Source organism: Ambystoma mexicanum, chromosome 2q (genome assembly GCF_040938575.1).
Source record: "Ambystoma mexicanum isolate Mex_15411 chromosome 2q, UKY_AmexF1_1, whole genome shotgun sequence".
NCBI classification, from domain to species: Eukaryota; Metazoa; Chordata; class Amphibia; order Caudata; family Ambystomatidae; genus Ambystoma; species Ambystoma mexicanum.
Window position 1 is genome coordinate 201,568,765 of NC_090924.1, and position 21,924 is coordinate 201,590,688.

The following is a 21,924-nucleotide window of genomic DNA, read 5'->3' on the forward strand; positions in this document are numbered from 1 at the left end:
GTCCGTGCTCCACACAGCCTTGGATGGGGAACATCCTTTTGGGAGCGTCCGTGCTCCACACGGCCTTGGATGCGGAACATCCTTTTGGCCCCAAAGCCGATGAGTCCCTAGAAATGTTTAAGGACTCTAAACTCGCAGCCAAGTCATGGGGACTGGCGGTGCAGCAGCAAACCCCACGCCAGTCCTATTTTTTCAGATCCAGATGAAGGGGGTACAGGAGATACTCCACCTTTCCCAGGAGGGCGCATGTGCCCCAGGCCAAACATGGGCAACCCAGGTTCCTACAGTCATGTAGAGGCAGGGAGGACCAAGGCAGTCAACAGCTGCAGCAGCAGTGACTTCCACCACGCCCCAGAAGAGTCTTTGAGGTCTCTACACATACTTCACCAGGCCCTGTCATTGGAATCAATGGATTCCTGAGCAAAGGCAAGATGGCCACTGAAAGCCTCATGTCTTCCTGCCCTTCTCTTCCTGTTTATTCAAAGTCCTGAGAAGCCCTATGCCGCCGAAGGATGAGGTCCCTCCAGTTGGCCCTCAGATCTCAATACTCACTTTTCTCCGGTAGGATGACTGAGTTCTATGAACAATATGAGTTCATAGAAGCTCATATTGGTTATAGAAGCTCAAATTGTCCTGGCGATTAGTCAATCCAGCTTTCGATTCAAAGCATGGGACTGGGACTGGGACTGCCCTATTGGATCTAAAATACAGTATTGCAAGTATCATTGACAATGGGCACCTTGCTATTTTAATGTTGCTGGGTTGTTAGCCGCTTTTGAGTTTGGTGGATCACCCGCGGCTTGTCAGAAGATTAATGGAAATTGGGAGATGCTCGGACAGCGCGGCTGCCTGGATTGAATCATTTCTAGGGCCCCTCTCATCCAGGATTGCATTGGGCGATTGCCTTACCGCCCCGGTTTCTCATCTGTGGAGTTCCACACGGTTCCTGTCTTTACCGATTCTTTTTTATGTCTACAAAAAGCCCTTTGTTTGATCTTCCGGATGGTTTGGGGATATGCTACACTAACTATGCAGATGATAGATACGGTTCTTTTTTGAGTTGTCTGGTAACTATGATCTGGACACTATGGCCAACAGAACTTACCTAGCGATCCAGTCTTGGATGGCGTGGAACTCCTTGGCACTCAATGACAAAAAAACAGAGCTACTTATTATTTGATCGGACCCTAGGCTAAAGAATCTGGATACCCGATATAGTCCAGTTCTTGTTGCTGAATGCCCTATTCCTGTGGCCCTTCATGTTAAAACATTGGGAGTCTTTTTTACTCCCAGTTGTCATTTAGCGAGCATACTCCCTACCTACGCTCTTCCTTTGCCTATACTACCAAACTGCTCTGGGAGATTCTTGCCTACCTTTGACAAGAAGACCAGAGCGTTGGTTGCTACAGCCCTCATAAATAAAAAATTGGATAACTGCAACAGTCTTCTTATGGGTACCTCTTCAGCTAATCTTAAGAAACTTCAGGTTATCCAGAATGGAGCTGTTAGGGCCATTTGCAGCCTAGGTATGCAGCACCATATCTCCTCAGCCAGGCGCAATCTGCACTCCTTGCTGATCAAGCAGCTAATTGGGCATAAAGCCTTTATGCTCATTCATAAATATCTTTCTGGTAATGTTCCTCATTTTTTTATCTGATCGTCTGAAGATTGCTCCCTGTAGGAGAGCCTTTCGGTTTACCAAAAGAGATTGCTATTTCAACCGCGGTTCAAGATGCAAAAATATGGTGGAGTTTGTTCTTGATGTTTGGGCACCCGAACTGCTGAATGAGCTCCTGCTGTCACCAAGGAATACCTCTTGCTTGACTTAATTCAAAAAAGCAGTTAAGACTGACCTCTTTCGTAGAGGCGTGGACTAAGGTCCTTCTTTTGGTTCTTTTTGGTCAGTCGCCCTTCTCCTTTCTGGCTGTGTGGTCTTGTAATTGTTCTGTGTGCGCTGTAAGACCTATGCACATTACAAATAATAGAAATAGAAAATAGAAATAAACCTATTGGAGCTGAGAGGGATCAGACTGGCCCTGATGGGCTTTTTGCCCTCCATACAGGGGAAGACTGTCCTGATCATGACGGATAACACAGTGCCTATGCACCACATCAACAATAGAGGCGGTGTAGGGTCACTCCCCCATTGCAGAGGTGCGATGCAGCTCTGGGCGTTGCAGAACAAGATCTCACTGTCGGCAATTCACCTCGCCGGCAAGGCTAATACAATGGTGGACGCCCTGAGCAGGCATGGCTCGGTCTCCCACGAGTGGGAACTGTGCCAGGAATTCCTTGTAGAGATCTATGCCCTCTGGAGAACCCTCCAAGTTGGATCCGTTTGTGTCCAGTGTGAACAGGCAGTGCAAACCTTTCTTCTCCTGGGAATTTCCCCCGAGGGAAGCACTGGGGGGCGCATTTGTGGTGGACTGAAACCTCCAGCTCCTGTATGCATTTCCACTGATTCCTGTCATTCCTCAAGTGACCAGGAGGTTGAAGAGGCATGGAGCAACCATGATCCTAATTGCACCGGACTGGGCTAGGAGGACGTGGTTCCTGGATCTTCTGGATATGACCATCTGTCCTCAACATCGTCTTCCCTGTAGGCCAGACCTCTCTCAGGAGAGTCAGCTAGTTGTTCACCCGAGCATGCACCTGCACATCTGGCTTCTGAAAGGCTAAGATGCAGGGATTGGGACCTACCGGAAGACGTGATGGAGGTGTTACTCTCAGCCAGAAGGCCATCAACTAAGGTTGCTGTTGGAAATGGATATGCAGATGGTGTAGAGCACAGGATAGGGATCCCTTTTCATGTGGCATCTCTAATGTGTTGTCCTTTCTGCTTGATCTGGCAAGACAAGGCCTTTAGGTTGCCACGGTCCGGGGCCACTTAGCAGCGCTATCAATTTTTAAGCGCACGCCAGAACAAGGGTCATACTTCACGATCCCCATGGGACTTGGTGTTCACATTTCTTAAGGCTTTTCCATTTGATGGATTGCAATCGTGTTCTCTGAGACTTCTTTCAGGGAAGACTGCCTTTTTGTTTCTTTTTCCTCAGCTCGAAGAGTGTGCAATTGCAGGCCTTGCCTTGTAAGCTACCTTTTACAGTCTTTACCAAGGACAATGTGACTGTTGGAGTGTGCCCTTCGTTCTGTCCGAAGGTCGTGTTGGAGTTTCACTTTTCGCAAACAATTTGTTTGCCAGCTTTTTATCCACCTCCTCATCCATCTAAAGAGGGAGAGGCTGCATAGACTCGACCCCAAGGGCTCAAGGTTTTTATGTCGTCTGGACAAACCAATTCAGACTGGAACACTTATCTGTTCATTGGTTATATCTGCCCGAAATATGGCAAAGGAATAACAAAGCAAACCATTTCAAGATGGATAGTGCTTTGTGTTTCTGAATGCTGCACTATAGCGGGTGAACAGATTCCTGAAGGCTTCAGGGCACACTCAACTAGGGGTGTGGCAGCTACTTCGGCTCTTCAAAGAGGAGGACCTGTAAAGGATATCTGTCAAGCCGTGAAGTGGTCTTCTATACACACATTTGCAAAACACTATTGCATGGACACAGGATCCGCAAATGAGTCTTGTTTTGGCAGAGCTGTCCTCCAACAGTTGATGATCTAATTGCCAAAGAGTTTGCTTCTTCCCTCGTCCGTGATGTCCTACTGCTATGGAAGTCTACCCAAGATGAGGAATACGTGGGAGGACACAATCCAATATAAGAACAAATTACTTAACCCTGATAATGTTCTTTCTGATGAATGTTCCTCCCACGGTTTCCTCATCACCCTTCCAACCTACCCCACAGTTAAGGAGATTCCTCCTCTGATTCTTACCATGACACACTCCTTTAATGCTTAAGCATCCACTCTTTTGTCTCTCTTTAATGCGGCTGTGGAGGGGGAAAAATGACAACTGAGGCTACAGGGCGATGAGCACGTTATTTGTACCAATGTCGACTTCACATCCGGTTCCAAAGCCAATGGTTAGAGGATCCTGGATGCCAGACTGCACAACACCCCCTGCTGGGAAACGGTTTCACAGGGTGCTGTAAAGCATGAAAATATATCTAAGATGAGGAATCCATGGGAGGAACATCTATCATAAAGAAAATTACCAGGTGTAAGTAATTTGTTCTACTGGTTATCACAGGAGCAAATGGTGAGACGTATACTATTATGAGATTGAGGTTTATATAACTCATTACCGGTGCATTTGTTCTAGATTTTCTTTGTTCCTTACTAAGGGTCCTTTACCCTCACAAACATTTGCAAACCTACTCCCTTCATGCCCCTGCTCCCTCCTCTTCGAGTGTGCACAACTTGTTAACACCAGTTCCCTGCTCACTTTCGACATCCTCCCTGGTGACCAGTTCAGTGCTTGGGTTTTTGTAGTCTGCCAACCCTCCATCTGGTTCGATTGAATAAAAATACTTAAATATATACAGCACATGTCAGCCCCCTTTAAGAATGTAGTAGTTGGTCCATGATCTGCGCCAAGAGAATCTTGGAAAATCCAAAACTACATATCTCAGAATTCTAAGGCAAAAACGGGACTGGATACCTTTTTCACATATGGAACTGGGACACCTGGAAGATCTGCATGTAGGATGATGGTGATATTAACTGCAGTAGAAGTATGGCTTATGCAATACTCGCTTCACCACAGTTCTGAGGGCAACCCCAGACACAACTGTTCATTTTGTGTAAAGAACTATGAATCCCAAGAAGCTAACAATAAGATTGCCCAATGAGACTAAACCCTTTTGTAAAAAGTGATGTAACCAGTGGACAACCTGTGGGACCCTGTATGCCAATAGGAAGCCTTCAACTCAATATTAAACTGACACTTGGAGCAGTGAACAGCACAGAAATAGGCTAGCTGCAGTGTGCTGTTGCAAGGTCCCACACATAGCCCGGGAACACTGCAAGCATTAGCACCATTCATACTGGCAGTCCAACGAGCACAGCATTGCAGAGAGGAATAGCACGGAGGAAGCAGGCAAGCTCCTGGGGAGCAGAGGAGATGCAGTTAACAGGAGCCAGCAGCACTGAGGGTGAGACAATGGAGCACCACAAAAGAGCCTGGCAAATGACCAGAGACCTTGGGAAATGGTCTGTAAGGTCCTAGGACAACTGGACAGGCTGACCAATTTGCTTTACCAGAGTGATGAAAGGTCCTATGACATAAACCATGGACATCATTTGGGGTTCGCCAGGAGTCGCAACTGCGTCCCCTGGTTAAGGGTGGCAGAGGCAGAGTGAAACCAAACGAAAAGAGGGCCCAGCCCTCTTTACATTAATTGCTTTTTAAAGTCACAGACCTGAGAAAGAAAGTGTTTCCGCTATGGTTTTCTGTAACAGAAATCATTTCTTTTTGAAGTTGGAATGACTTAAAAAAGAAACTATTTCTTAAGTCCAAGCCCCCAACCGCCCTCCTACCACCACCACAGGATATCGAAGGTGCGTGCATGGAGCATGGGAGCCAGAGAGGCCTACCTGGAGTTCCTTGGATCAACAACGGATTCCGGAAAAGGTACATATTATTTTTTTGTAAATGTGTGCGCGTGTGTGCATGAAAGAGTGTTTGTCTGCATGTGTGTGTGTGTCTGTCTGTGTGTATGTATAGTATGTAATGTGTGTGAGTACATGATGTATGGGTAGCTGGGTGTGTGTGTGTTCATGAATGGGTGCATGTGTAAATGAGCATGTGAATATGCGTGCAATGCCTGGATTACTTATCGTAATCTCCATTACTCTTAGTTCTATTCTTCCTCGTCCCCGTACTTGCCTATGCAGCATCTTGCCTCATACTTAAGTACTGGGACAAAGAAGCGGGACATGGAGGTAATACTGGGACAAGGAGCTGATTTTGGGGATTGGAGGGAGAGGGGGCGTGTGGGAAAGGTGGGGCAAGAGGGGGGTGCGCTAAAATGTAATGGGCATCCATGATAAAGCAGACATGATGTGTTATTAGTGGCTAAACTGGCATTTAGGTAAATCCAGTCTATCCATTTCGTACTGTCATATGCTTTATTTTTCTGGCATCTATAATGAAATAAGCATCATAAGTGTTATTACGTGTCTAGACTAGCATTCTGGTGCAGCTAGGCTAGCCATTTATTACTGTGGCTTGACGTTTTGTACTGAGCTTCTCTGATAAAGCAGTCAACGGTGTATTTACCTGGCTAGACTGGCGTTTGGATGCAGCTAATTCTTACTGTGGCATTGTATATTTTTCTGGGCATTTATGATAAAGTAAGCATGATAAGCATTGTTACATGGTTAGATTGGCATTTTGGTGAAGCTAGGTTAACTGTGGCATGGCATTTATTTTACTGTGCATCTTCAAGGCTACATACGTATTGTTACATGTCTGACCTACATAGTTCAGGCAGTTTTTACATGTTTTCTTACGGTGGCATTGCATTTTTAATAGTAAAGCAGTATGATAGCTCAGCAGGTTGAGTATGTGCTGCTGCTATCTTTTTTTTTTGTATTTTGTTTAATAAGAAAAACCTTTACAAACATTTCAGTCATAATATAGAAAAAAGAAGAGTTTTATATACAATTTGCAAAAAAAAAAAATTGGATAACATGTTGCTTGTTAATTTAAAAAAAAAGCTGCAAGTGCTAATCATTCCAATGCAGGATTACAGTGTAAATTAACAAATCCAACATTAGTTCACTGATGTGGATATACAGCAGAAAAACATTATTGCAAGTAAACGGCAATAAAAGACAATAGTTTATCAACATATATTAGTATATGTGTAAGCCATGTTTTTACTAATAACAAAGTTAATGTAAGTCACTTCTCAATTGCCCAAATCCTCTTGTCAAACTTAATCTCTTCACCTATACATTACAGGATTTAAGATAATGTTCACAATCATGTAGGTGGAAGAGTTAATGTATCTCACTTGGTCAGGTCACTTTCATGGTACAGTATTAGAGATGATGTTCACAATTGTATACTTACTGGCGCTTGGTCAAGGCAGATGTAACTTAAGTGACAATACATACGCTAGTAATGTGATATAATAAGAGTCTTTTCTCAGCATGCAGTTGATTGACTCAAAGGAGTCATTAATATAAGTTAACAATTTAGTCAGTTTTGTGATTAAAGAAAAATGTTCACCCCACATTAAGGATAACCACAGCAATTCTCTGTCTAATACAGTAGTACCAATGTCAAGTCCTACAAATGAGGTATTACTCATATTCTCAAAATTATTGCAGTATAGAACAAGATATTTGAGCATTTCTACTTCACAATCATGGTTACAGAAACGACACGATCTATCATGAAATTTACCAGCATATTTTATCCAGTTCTGTATTCTTTCGATAGTATGGCTTTGGTTAAGTTTAAAGCGCATGAATGACGCTCAGGCTTTATTACAGGGAAACAATCATAAATACTTGGCGCGTGGTTTGATTTATTTATTTTGCAAAACGAGCGTATTCAAGTTAAGTTGTATAGCCGTTATTAGTTTCAATAGTTACCAAGTCGAATTGGATGTGTTTTGTTTTTTTTTTTTTATCATCGGGAGACCAAGTGCAAGGTCATTTTTACGTGCATTAATTCTGGCAAGGGAGCTCTCCATATTAGTTTCCAATTCAATTAATTGAGGGTACATTTACAAACTTTAGCATCTCATTTAGAGTTTCAAAGAGTGAATTTCTTGGCGGTGTTAGCATTTTAGCATAAATTTTGAGTTTGCGCCAATGAAATTTAGATGCTAAAGAGCTTATTCCTAGTTCGTGTCGAAGAATAGAGTTAGGAAGTGCCATAGATAGTCTGAGTGTTTTTTCCCATAGGACACCTTGAATGCGATCAAGTATGTTGTCTAACTCTAGAAGACATATGTCGAGTCCACATAATATAATGGGCTCTACTTTTAGAATATAAAAGTCAATAATAGGGGCAAGAGAGTATATCTAAAGTATTTGTTAAAGATAATCTTCATTTGAGATTGAAGAGGTCTAAGCTTTTCTAACAAATTTTTATTCCACATACAAAGTGAGTTACAATCGGAAATAGTGTAGCCTAGATACCGCATAGAGTAAACTCTTACCATTGGACTACCCATTACGGACCACTTGTATGATTTGAGAGTTTTTCTATTCGAAAAGATAATGCAACATTTTGAGGGGTTTGGCTGCACATTGTGCCTATCAGCAAACTCAGCAAATCCATTAAGTTTATTTTGCAGCCCATACAAAGTTCTATCAAATAAGATATCATCTGCAGACCTCAACCAGTGCAAACATAGGTGTCCTAATCTAATAGCAAACATATTTGTATCATCCCAAATTTCATCTCTATCACACAGGTATAAATTAAATAGGGTGGCTGCAAGATTATACCCCTGCTTGACGCTGATATGCGTTGGCAGCCGCGAGGTAAGTGCACCTTCTTGGTTGAGACGAATTTGAAAGTTGGTATGTTGATGCAGCATTACAATCAGATCTACTAAATCCAGTGGAAAATCTAGTAAATTTCTAATTATGCAGTAGAATGCTGCTGTAAGGTTCAAAGTAGCCATATAGATTAGACAAGTTTTGGCATACGTAGCACTGGACAAAATGTGGGCAAGGATAATGGTATTTAGAGAGGTGCCCATTGATTTTCTAAATCCATCTTGACATTTAAATAGCGTGTCGTGAGTAATCGTGAATTCCTCAAGTTGCTTTAGTAGAATGATGGTGAAGTCTTTAGCAGAGGCATCCATTAATGTAATAGGCCGAAAGTTGCAAGGATTACTAGGATTGCCCTTCTTATAAATGGGTATAATGATTGCGGTCAACCATGACGCTGGAATTTTTTGATGCTCAATGAAGTCATCAAACTTGTGTTTGAGAAAGGTTGCCCAAAAAAATGTGTCAGCTTTATGAATACAGGCAGGTAGACCATCCGGGCATGCTGCGTTGGAGAATTTCAATTTGTTGATTGCCCATCACACGTCTTCAATATGAAACAGATGTCTCATTTGAGGTCTTTTATTTAGTGTTATATAAGGGATGGTATTGAATTTAGCTGGGAGTTGAAATTTCTTCTGTATGTACCCACTCCAATCTGCAGCAGATATGGAGCAGGGCAAGCTATTCCGAAGTGAGGGGTTCAAACCTCTCAATAATTCCCATACGTTCCTTGTATTCCTCTTACACAAGTGTGATGTCATCTTTTGGTTGTAGTCAAGGTATAACTGGTATTTAAGACTTTTTATTTTATTTTTGTATCGTTGCAAGATAATCTTTTTTTGGTTAAAGTTGAAACTGTCATAGCGAAACTGTCATTGTGACTTAAATTGCCGAAGTTATGCATTTTTAGTATGTTTCAGGGAAGCAATTTTCCAATTAAAAAATGTGTGAGAGTGCAGACGTTGCTTGTTTATAACAGAAGATGCAAGCTCATTCAGATTGTGTATAATAAGATTGGTGTTCCATTTCTCAATTATTTGCAGTTCCATATCTGAGGGAAAGGTTTGGGATAATTTACAGAATTCTAGGCTAACTCTATATGTTAGTTCACGACATAACCTGAGGGTCCAATGCACAGAAAATGGCCTATCAATATCGACCAATGCTAGGTCGTATTAGAGATATGGAAAATAAGACATATTGGCCCTCATTACAAGTTTGCCGGTCTGGAAACAATGGTGCTGGTAAGGTTACCGGCACCATTGTTTCCGGACCGGCAAACTAAGAGTCACTGGCGGGTGCTGTTCCGCCCGCCTGGTCTGACCCTGTCGGGCGGAACTGAAACAATGAGGTATTCCCCTGTAAATATTATTAATCAACTGATTTGAAGACTCCCAGCATTTACTAAACTGGTTACTGTCATGATTCAATCACAAAATTTAATGAAAATATGGTGCCTAACATATTATGCTTGTGCAATATATATTTTTTGTTGGCACAAATCCACAGAAATAAAAGAAAAAAATAATAGCAGATTCTAAAACATATACAAACAATCTTTTATTATATCAATAATTCTCAGACTGTAGTAAATTTCACAAAGAGATGACAAATACATATAAAACAAAGGATTAAATCTAATGAGTATGATAAATATATGAAAAACTCAGAAATATAAATGACCGGAAATTAATATATTCCAGGTAAATGGCAAAGCATTAAATGACTGTTGGTATGTTCCAAATCATCATCATCATCGAACATTTCTTAGGAACATAAACAAATACGCTTTGACTTTAAGAAAAGAAGAAGCTGAATTTAACCAATCGCGCTCAGTGTGACATCTGTGTTGGAACACACTAAGCCTGTCTGTAAGGCTTAATATGCTGACTCGATCATAGAACAGACTATGGCTACCTGTCCCTAACTCAATTAGGACTAATATCTTTAGCCTTTTTACAGAACAAGGTCTACCCAAAATCTAGTTGGGTACTGAATAAATTCGGGTCACAGAGCTAATGAGAGAAAATATAGACCTTGTACATAGTAGAACATAAGGCTGATGCAATGTAATACGCCTTCCGCTGTCCTGAGTAATGGGAAGCATGAAAAGCCACGTTCACTGGTCACGGGTGTAGGCACAACCCCCATGCATGAACAGCGGCAAAGCTGGCATTTCGGGGGTGAGGTAACAACTGTAAACCACCTTCATCAGGAATATGAATCATTTGTTCCGCCCCTAGAGAACAACCAAACAAAAACTAATAAGTTGGTTATGCCTTAGGCATATTGCAAACAAGCATAAGTGTGAAAGTTACTTGAGGACCAGCACGTGACATGCGAGACCGGGTGTTCACACTACCTTGGACTGGTAACGCAGAACAGCACCCCTCTAGCTAGTAGTGTTGCCCAAACGTCCCAAGTGAGTGGGCAACATAGAACAACAAATAAACCAAAAGCATCAAATAGACAAAAGCCCAAAGGTGCCATATTCATTGTGTGCACATGCTTAGAAAGAAGCCTTAGTGACATTCCCCTGAAATTGTTCATGAGATGCTTATGAAAGGGGAGTAAAAAAGAGAAAGCTGAAAAAAAGGGGGGTTCATCCTAGATCAGCTTAAACGGATCATAGTTGCCTACCTATAACATTACTTCAATGACAAACATAAAGACATGCTGCTGACATGCGGCTGATATTTACGTTCCCTTGCCAAAATTCTTGAGACGCCTCTTCAAGAGGCTACAGTATAATCTAATGCAGGAAAAGAGAACCAGTAATGATATTGGTATTCTAGATCTGTGTGTGGCCCCGTATTCGGGGGCCACAGAAAGCTTGCATGCAGGGACAGGCACACTAAAAAGAATTACATACCTGTGCTCCGCAATCTGGCGTCTTATTTAAACGCTGCCCATGGATGGGGGCCATGCTACGGGAAGTTCGCTACGTAGCTGCATAATCCCGGCACCAAGGAAGTGTAAATGCCTACGGTGCAAGACGTGGATATTAGTTCAGAGGCATGTCACAACTATGTTAAAAATGAGGAAGTCCTATCAGCTACTCACCTTTAATCAGGCAAAGTCTGAGTGCATTGTGTCGCCGCCGACGTACAGCTGTTTATGGCGTTCCGAGTTTATCGCAGGGGATGAAAAAAATGTCTTAAGTTCCGGGGGCGTTGCTATGGGTGTAGCCATGAATCCAGAGAAAGAAAAAATAGAAAAAGGACAGGCACACCGTGGGCCGTTCAGGTTTAGTAGTAAGTGAAGAGGGGTATATTGATCACAGTAACCCTACTACGTCTTAATGGGCATACATAAAGAAGTGTTAAAGCAGTTTGCAGAACCTATGGAGTTCAGGACAAACTTTAAAATAAATATAAAGTAAATAGATCATCAGAGAAAGAAGCACTAAAACATTGAGCTAATCAAAACCTCGATCAGAAGGTTTTTAGAAAATAAATATGAAGATCAGATGTAGGTCTGAAGGGTGCAATTATTGATACAGATGCCATGAAAAGAAACAATAAAAAGTTTTTTCATTATTAAAAGCGAAAACAGGAAAAAAGGAAGAAGTACTGTTTTCCACCATACCGGGAAGGATTTGTTTAGCCCATGGTCAAACAAAATCCTGTCTAATGAAACAATCCAGCACGCTTCCTTATTTGCTAATGCTTGGTGTGGGTTAGCCGCATTCTTAATGACATCAATGACCTACCAACATAGGTCTTCGTTAGAGTGGCCATATTCCATGAAGTGGCTTACAAGGGGTGAGTTAATAGCTTTGCATCGAATGCGGGAACGATGTTCCGTGATGCGTGTATGGACTGGAAGTGTAGTTTTGCCAATATATTTAAGTCCACACAGGCACTCGATACAGTAGACTGCTCAAGATGTTTTACAATATGAATGATGACGTAGGTCCCAAACTTTTCCATTCAGTGGGAACGCTTTGATTTTTAAGGCAAATTTGCAAACAGAACAAGTACCACAAGGAAAGTGGCCTGTAAGGGGCCAGAGGTCCCAGCTGGATGTTGTTGATCTTGAAGATTTAATTTGGGTGGACGCATTGACCAGTTGGTCCTTCAGATTTTTTTTGCCATTTAATGGCGAAGATCGGTAGTGGAACGCGGCACTCGCCAGCACGGAAGCACCATCACCGTTATTAACGGTGCCGGTGCTTCCGTGGTCCCCATTCCCGTGGAGTCCTACTGGACTCCACGGGAATGGGGATTAACAGAATTGCCAGCAGCGGATTTACCGGACCAAAGGGGCTGTAATGCTACGGTTAATCCGGCAAGTCCGGTGCCGGTAAATCACTACGGGTCCAGCGGCAGCCTGCCGGTTTTACCGGCACGGTTACCGCCAGACTCTTTATGAGGGCCATTGAGTTTTAACGTGAGCAACATATGGTCGCTCAAGTGAGGGTTTGCAACTTGATAGGTTCCACAATACTATACAATTTGGATGAAACAAAGAAATAATCAATTTTAAGAGCTAGAACGCCCTCTCTGCCACTTGCCAGGATAGGTACTGGGTGCAAAATTGACTAGTTGGAGATCCCAATTGGCAAGATATTCCACCCATTTCTGCACCAGTCTTTGAGATTTATTTGAGAGTGAGGACAAAATGATGATGTGTGCACCACTGAATAGGATGGACAAGAAGAGTTAGTCACCACCCAGAATTATGTGTAAGTGCTCATAGCGCTGAAAGGCGTCTTCAATTAATTGGTCTAGTTGCATCAATATGTTATCAATAGAAATATTGGCTGGATTCCAATACAAACAAATTAAAACAAAATTTATGTTGGAGTCTGTACCTTAAGTAGCAAGTATGCTGGGTTGAGGGGGTGGGCCACTACCGTCTCTGAAGAGACTAGAAAAAAAAGAGAAGATGAATATTAGCATGAGTCAAGTCCAAGTCCAATCAGCGTTACTATACTTATTCACAGATCTGAAATCATGAGGCACACTGTAGTTGCAGGAATAGGAGCACGTACAGAAGGGCAGCAAACTTCGTGGCAGGAGACTCAACAACGCTCTTCCATGCTCATTAAAGGCTCCTTACAGGCACTTGCAGAGGCACTTCCGGGGGCACTGCTGCTATCTGTGTGTGATCTACACGCTTGAATCTGGCAAGGCTAACTCAGCCTTTCATTCTTCTTTGGTTGATAAAGATGTACCAACTTCAGTTGGGATGATAATTGTATGCAAATATGTGCTATGTACAGCCCTTTGGCAAAAGCGCTATATAAATAACAAATCATCCTTAATTAAAGTTTCATGCTCCTGTGCACTGTAGTGACTTGCATCTATGGGATTTTCTGATACTGTATTATCGTAGCAAATGGCAATGTTAGGGGCTCTACTTTTCATATAATACCTGGCATGCAGCTATAATTGGCACAATTTGGCAGTAACTGGCCATACAATGTTGAAGTGGCATATCCAGGGCAGTGCCTCTGCCTTTATGTTCTCTGAAACACTTGTGTACAAGCGTGATACAAATAAAATATCATATCATATGTTGCTCTATTGGGTCTCACCCTGTCAAATCGTGACTCCATCCATGGCAAATGAAGACGGCATCCTTGTAAAAATGTGGTTGGTATTTAAAATATTTGTTCTGCTTTAGAACCTATTTGGTATTTTAAAATGTTTCCATGAATGTACTTTTTTTACGCCCGTAAGTCACTTCCGGTGATGTCACCAAGGTTAAAGAGGAACTGATGCCATCTGGGTCAAAGGTCAAGTGATATCCCTTCCAGTGATATCAAGGTCTGTGAGGTTACTTTTGCAACCCACAGCATTTTGGTGAATCAACGTCCCTGAACTTGGCCCCTTTTGAATTGTGAATGGACTGAAACTGCTTTCTAATGGGGGCACCACATCCCTCAAGTGTGAGAACGGTACAATAGCACTGAAGAGTGGGCTGGGACCCTGTAAATCTAGATCTGGAAGAATGGAGTCAAGCACTTTGCTCCTAGCTGGAATGGAAATACTGTGCTCAAGGTATATCCCTGCGACTGAAGCGAGCCAAGAAGTTGCTAAGCACTAAATGATTGTGATTGTGAATTTGAGCCAAAACATGACTGGTTGCTATATCCCTGAGACAGTATTAAGACTAGACACCATTGGTAAGAAGAGCATCTCCACTACAGAAATACCCCAGACACTTTATATTCGGACCAGTCAGGCCACCGTATTACTTTGAACGATTCCAGAGGGGAGATCACCTTATTAAGAACCCTCGGGCCTCATATGTGTTTTACCATGCCCTCTCCCCCTTTTGCTTGTGAGAGAAAACTGAAGAGCCCCAGGAAAAGTATTTAAAGGAGAGCAGTATCTTATCAGTCTACAAAGTAGGTGGATACCTATCTCACTAGGGACAGTGCAATCGTATAGTTGATCAATCATGTTACCTTTTATGTAGGACATATCCCAGAAAGAAAATTGTACTTTGTTATACATCATCCCCTAGTCCCTTTTGGGGTTTATCCCAACCACCTCCCATATATGAAAACACTCCGTTTAAATCCATAGTTCTCACCTCATCTGAATGGTCATTCCTCCACAATATCCTCTAAAATAAAATGCCCAATCCTTCAACACAGCTATGACACAGAACACTTAGTACACAAAGCTAAAGACGGCATGGGTGTGTTATTCTCGCCTGCAGTAACTAATCACAAGAGAGACGCTCAAAGGTGGACTCTGGGGAAAGTGTGAAGGTTGGAGATGCAAATAATAAAGGTTACCCCCAGCTATGGACAGGTTATTGACAAAAGGACAAGTGTGTGTAGCCTCTCATTCTGTGTCTTCTGCTCCGAGACTGCATCACTTAAATCAGGGCATGCCATATGCTTAGACAGGCTCTACCTCTCCCACTCCCTTATGTAACCCACGTCTGGTGATATTGCCCTATTAAGCAAAGATTTTCAGTGATGAATGGCAGAGTCCTGGATCTGACTTTGCCACAATATGGTAAGCTCTGAAGCATACTGTGTTGGATCAGCAGGTAACGGGCATCAAAGGATCCATATGCATCATGGAGTTACTTAGAATGCTATGTGAAATCTGGCTATCTGCTGTGCTTATTGGTAGCTACACAGTTGTCGTGAATCCTTTGCCAATCCAAGTAGGTTGGGGCTGCAGTGGTTTATTCAAATTCAACGCCATTGTAAAAGAACCTGTTTTTTTGTTTTGTTTTCTGGGATTTTGATTTATGCATCTAAATGTAGAAAAACACATTCATCCTCATGACCCCAAGTAGTATCATTTGACTGTCAGTTTTGTTTTTCTATCTGGCCCCTGCCACCTATTTGGCTTTACATTAAGGTCCCCCACCTCAAGTGCCAACCTACTCACCACGATATAGGATCTTGCTTTGTGCACGCACTTGACGCACTATCACATTGTGTCCACTTCATTCTCTGTCTTTTGGAGTGGTTTGACTAGTCGGTGGGCTCCTTCTAACTGCTGTTCCAGGGCATCAAAGTCCAGTCCTTTAGCTCCCCGAAGCAAGATGGGCTGCAGAAGAATAGCAATAGTAGCACTCAAACGCTGATCGCTGCTAACTTCCCAGATATGGCTATCCTCCCAACAACAAATAAAAAGGAAGGCTCCCAATGTGGTCAGGTGAGCAGGGAGCTTGGAAAAAGAGCAAAACATGCCCCCTTTAGTCAACATTTAACTTCTTTACTTTCATGCATTTGGGTTTGTTTATTTTAGTTTGCTTCATGGAATTATTGTGCTTAAGTTTTAGGAAACATTTCTGTACCTTTCTCTCCATAGATTCGTTTTGCTTGTTTTAACCCATGTGCTGACTTTTTGGTGGTCAGTAAAGCCTTCTGTGTTGCTTCCCTTGCATGTTTTGCTCATTCTTGTGGGGAAAAGTATAGGGACTAAGACGGTCTACTGATTTATGAATTCTTGTATTTTTACAATTGCACACATCACCTTACCATGAAGTTCATTTAGGATACATTGTATCCTTATAACTTTTACAATTGTTGGTTACTTTGACAATGTGCCAAGGACAAGTTGGTGGCAGCCGTGTGATTTATTTATTTTAATTAATTTTTTGGTGATGTTTTTCTTGTGCACTTTTGCATTTACCAAGAATGGCTTCTAAAGGTGGCTAGTAGCTTAAGATGGCTACACCACAAGAATTGTTGCTTGTTCTTTGACCACATTGTTTTTTGGCCTCCCTCCTGTCTTCTCAGGTCAGGAAATACCTTATATGGAAATCCCCTTGCTGTGGAAAGTTGCTGATTTTGCGTGCAAGGGCCTGTATGTGTGTGAGCCAGAGGAGGCTGGGAGACTCTGGTACCAGTCCACATCCTCTGGCGCCCAAAAGTCTGTTTCTAGACTGGTGTGATAACCAGTGAGGGTGGGCAGATCAATCCATTGATGGGCTTGGGCTTACTCCCAGCCTGAACGTTGGATAAAAGGAGGGCTTCTGCAGCTATTCTACAGATAGTTGGAAGCAAGACTTCTACGAACAGCATCCCGCTGATACCCCAAGGACCTCTGAAACTGATTAGCATCAACTCCAATGTTTGGCTTGGTGAAGCCCAGCTCCTGTGCTTGATCTCAGAAAATCTGTTTGTGTGTCAACCCTTGGATATGGGTTAGGACAAAATTACCTAACCCAAAATTACCGACCTCACCAACAGACTTACAACACACACCACGAAAAGTTCTAACTACCAAAGGTTCGAACTTTTTACACCCTGCTCACTATACTATACAGTATAGTGAGCAGGGGTTGCTGGGGAGACCCCCGCAGCTGACCCGAAGAAAAGAAAAAGGCTTTGTGGGTGTTCCCCACAACAACCCGCTCACTATACTATACAGTATAGTGAGCGGGGTGTTGCGGGGGACACCTCCGCAGCTCACCCGATCAAAAGTAAAACAAAATAATAATAAATAAAATGACCCTGCAGCGCCGGTTCCCTTTCACTTCTGTGAACCGGCGCCGCAGGGACACAGCGCATCAGAAGGAAAGGTAAGCAGTGGGGGGTGGGGGTGTGTGTTTGTGGTTGTTTTAAAATGGATGACTGCATGGGAAATGTACAGAAATGTTTGTATTGCGTACATTTCCCATGCAGTCATTTCCTTCGCAAGTGAATAACCCACGGGAAAATCGCACAGATCCTTGGACATGTGGGAACAACCAGTGTCGGCCCTTGCTTGAGGATCCGTGACTTGCGAGCTTTCAGAAGTGTCCCTGGAACGCCTGGTGGAATGCCAAGCTCTCTTCTGGAATACTTCACTGCAGTTGTTCCAAGCAGAGCCTTGGAACTTGGCAGATCTTCAGTTTATGCCACATATCGCCTGTTTTCACATTTTCAGCCGTTTCACTCCAAAGGAAGCTGCGCTGAGGCTACTTCTGTGTTCACAGCTGCACAATCGCCTGTCGCCCGCAAGACTGTGCTGACCTCCGTTGGAACAATCCTTCTTCAGTCCCTTGAGGTGTTGTGAAAGGTCTGCACCACAGAAGTCTGTGCCTTTTCTTCATTTGGGGTCTTCTGGAAGCTGACTGGAATTGTTTGCTGTGCAACACAAAAAACTTAAGACCTGGAAAGTGACCTTTGCACCCACAACTTCTGGGCCTTCCACACCTGAACCAAGCACAGAAGATTGTGTCCCCAGCAGATTCCAGAAGACCTGCAGTGTCATCTGGGAGAATTGAGTCAGTGGGTACGTTAACATACCTGTTTCTATCCCCTCCTGTCCTCCATAGGGTAACGTTTGGTACAAAGCATTTGTCCTGGACTCCCTTTGGCCTGGCCTCTAGTCGCCACATCTGGGCTAAGGATTGTGTCCTTGGACTTACTTTGGGGATAGGATAAAGTGGGGTACTTACCTGATTTAGGGGTAAACACTTGTATTACTTTTTAAAACTTTTTAAGCACCACCACACCATCATGTTTTAAATACCTTACCTGAAGAAATGATATATTAGAACTTGTGACTTTTGGGCAAAGGTCCCCCCCATACCATCTTGAGGTTGGACTTCATAAGATAGAGGGAAACTGTACTTGTGCTTATTCTTGCTATTTGTACCTGTTTGTACAACTGCTGCTGTGTTTCTAATCTAGGGGTTTCCCCACTATTGCTGTTTCAAATCTAGGGTTTTCCCCACTGCTGCTGTGTTTCAGATCTAGGTGTTTTCCCACTTTTACTGTTACAATTCTAGGTGTTTTCCCACTACTGCTATGTTCCGATTCTAAGTGCTTCAAATCTAGGTGTTTTCCAACTACTACTGTGTTCCAAACATAGGTGTTTTTCCTACTGCTGCTGTGTTTCGAATCTAGCTGTGCCCCCCCCCCACCTCCCTGCTGCTGTGGTTCAAATCTAGGTGGTTCAAATCTAGATGTTGCCTCACTGCTGCTGTTTCAAATCTAGGTCTTACCCTGCTGATGCTGTGCTTCAAATCTATGTGTTCCCCCCCCCCTACTGCTGTGTTGCCAAATAACAAATGTACTAACCCCCCTTTCCTGCTCCTCTAACATAACCAACGCCACTATATATGACTAGGAGCTAGACACACCCATAACTAATCTAATTCTCACACTCAACCACCCCTCTGAGACTCGGGAATAACCTTAGAGGAAGCATACCCATACACATAGTCCATAAATCCATCACTACACAAAAGCACAACAACACAATTCAATCAAACACCTTACGGTCGTTCTGTACTCTGGAACCTGAACCCCCTTATGGATACAACTAACCAGTGCGCACAACCACAACCCCACCCTAACCTCATAAGACCCACATTCCCAACACAAACACTAGCACACATCTGAGGCACCGAGTCCTACCCTTTGGGTTACAACAAGCGGGGCATCTCAACCAACTCCCACACGCAAAGCAACACACACACCAGTTTCTCCTGGTTCTGGACCTATCCTATTATCCTATCCCCACTAACACACCCCACCCCAGAGTCACATGAGTGCCTGGAGACTGCCCTTGCGTGGTAGCTGTGCACTATACAAATCAACATAACTTAACATTTTCCTTGCGTCCAAGTACTCATCTGTTGAACACTTGTAACTAATTCATAAGCACGGCTATTATCCTATAGGTAAATGTGTATGTATATATACATATGTTATAAATGATTTTGATTGACAAAAGGCCTAATAACCGCATTTTGAAATACTATCTATCTAGTGGTGCTCTGTGTGGACTCATAACCGTAGACCAGTCTCACACTTTTCCTTAGACTAAGCCTTAACTACTCACTCACCTATCTTGAATGGGTTTTGGCTAACCTGTCAGTGTCTTCACTGTTTACAATAAATGGCGTGGCGTCCCAAAATCGTCCCACCAAGGCTGATTTGGGAAATCCATCTTGACATGTGTTCCTACCGTTTCAATGGTTCTTGCACAGTATGCAATGAATATCATTGCTTTCCTGACTATGCCTTCTGGCTTGTTGATCATTAAGACTTTCTTTCAAAGCTTGAAAGTCAGTGTTTGCTTACAAGGCCACTACATAATTCCCAAGGATTTTGTATGTTGTGTGCAAATGAACTTTTATATCTGATGTTTCCCTCCCTAGTAAATAAATTAGTGGGTAACGCACATTTCTCCATTCTTCTTCTAGCTATTGGAAAACATGACTGAAGTTGTGCGCAAGGGGATATTGGAAGCAGAGGTCCAACTGCAGAAAGCCAATGAAGAGAGACTTCTTGAAGAGGTAATAGCTCTTTTCAGAACATTATTCATATTCTATTTGCAAAGTATGTGATCACCATTAACTTGTTTACTTTGTTTTTCAGGGACTATTGCGTCAGCTGCCAGTATTTGGCTCTGTTTTGAACTGGTTCTCTCCGGTCCAAACATCACCACGTGGGAGGACTTTCAATTTGACTGCAGGTGTGTATGTCGCGAATGGCTAACTGCTGTACATGGGTACAAACATTGAAATGGCAACATCTCGTATCAGAATTGTGAATTACGTGCAAATGAATTTATCAATGTGCAGCGTGCAACATCTAAAAGATATAGGTTTTACTGTTATTCTTACCAACCTGCTGTACACGCAGCATAGCCAGGTATCTCAGGAGGATTGTGTGATGTCATCTTGTTTATAAGCTGGTCCGAATGTACGGAGACTAATGCACCACCTGTAGAGTACACATGTAACAGATTGTTGCTTCTTAGGGTGCATTCCGGACTTGTAAGACTATTTAAAACTAGCAAAAGACAAGATCAACTGTTGATTTTTTCCCCTTCCGATAATCATTGGATTCTTAAAGCTAGTGGTCTGCAGCCTTTGTCTTTCCAGAAGTGTTAGACAAAACCCCCCATTAGTCCTAGCCAGCATAGTCCATGGTGGGTGATCATGGCAGTTAAGAGTTCAGCAAACCTTCGGAGTACAAGTTGATGACCCTTGCTATGACTAAGATATGCCTACATGGCATCGGAACACACATTTGCTGTGAAGACAGAATAGTCATCACTGCTCTCAAATTGGCATTCCTTCGTCACGTACCTGGCCACTTGGACTTTGTTTTAAAATAATAGTGAAGGGGGACCCAGTCGGTCTTACTGTGTTTTTGGCCACAGTAACTGTCTGGCATTGATAAAGAACCTATAAGGTGAAGCTAGACTCAAGATAAGAGGACTTTATCCCCATAATTTATTGTGTGTGTGTGATATAGTTACCAAAAAAATGGAACTTTTCATCCTACAATTTACAAGTAGAAAATTACAAAAATGCAATGCAAATACAAGCAAAATAGAAAAAGTAAAAACACGAGCATAATGCATTTCCAAGTGGATAAAATGCTTTCAAAGTTAAGGATTGATGAGTTTTAACACATTTGTTATAAAATTAGTTGCTGCAATAATCAGATATCTACTTCCCATTTAACATTTGATGACAAAGGTATGCAAAGATGAAGTATCAAAAATAAAAATCCCAAATGTTATCACTCGTAATTCATGCAGTTTAACACAATCCACAAACCAGTGTCCCAAGGTCAGTGACATAACCTACAAAGTCGTAATTCATATATATATTTTTTTTCAACCAAACATTTTATTAGGAGTTTTCAGAGAAATTACATCAACATCCGCGTCACATACAACTTAATTGCAATACAGTGTGCAAATATACATGATAGCATTTATGGCATATGGCATTTGGGCTTTCTTCTCCAGGGCCACCCGAATACTACTGTAGCAGAAGTCTGTGACCTTGCATGAAGCTCGCTGTGTCCAGACCCTATGTAAGCTAACGGGTCTTCGGTGGGCGGCATGAGAGGCACAGTAATTTCTCAGCATAATCCATGAATGGGGCCCAGGTGTTTCTGAAGACATTGATGTTTCCCAGGCGCACTGCAGTGATTTTCACTGACATCACTATGTCCCAGCATTTCGACCACCACATGGGTATGGATGGGCCCTCCAGAATTTTTCCAAAACCACGCTATGGAAATCTTGGTGGCTGTCAGGATGTGGGTGATAAGTTT

General features: G+C 42.6%; 1 protein-coding gene across 1 annotated transcript in view; it reads left to right on the plus strand.

The window, feature by feature from the left end:
* Positions 1-21,924, plus strand: part of PDXDC1 (pyridoxal dependent decarboxylase domain containing 1) — a 1,210,974-nt gene that overhangs the window by 1,054,376 nt on the left and 134,674 nt on the right. The window contains exons 20-21 of the mRNA XM_069647127.1: positions 20,052-20,144; positions 20,227-20,323. Coding sequence (XP_069503228.1) covers positions 20,052-20,144; positions 20,227-20,323 — 190 coding nt within the window. The remainder of the gene's footprint in view (positions 1-20,051; positions 20,145-20,226; positions 20,324-21,924) is intronic.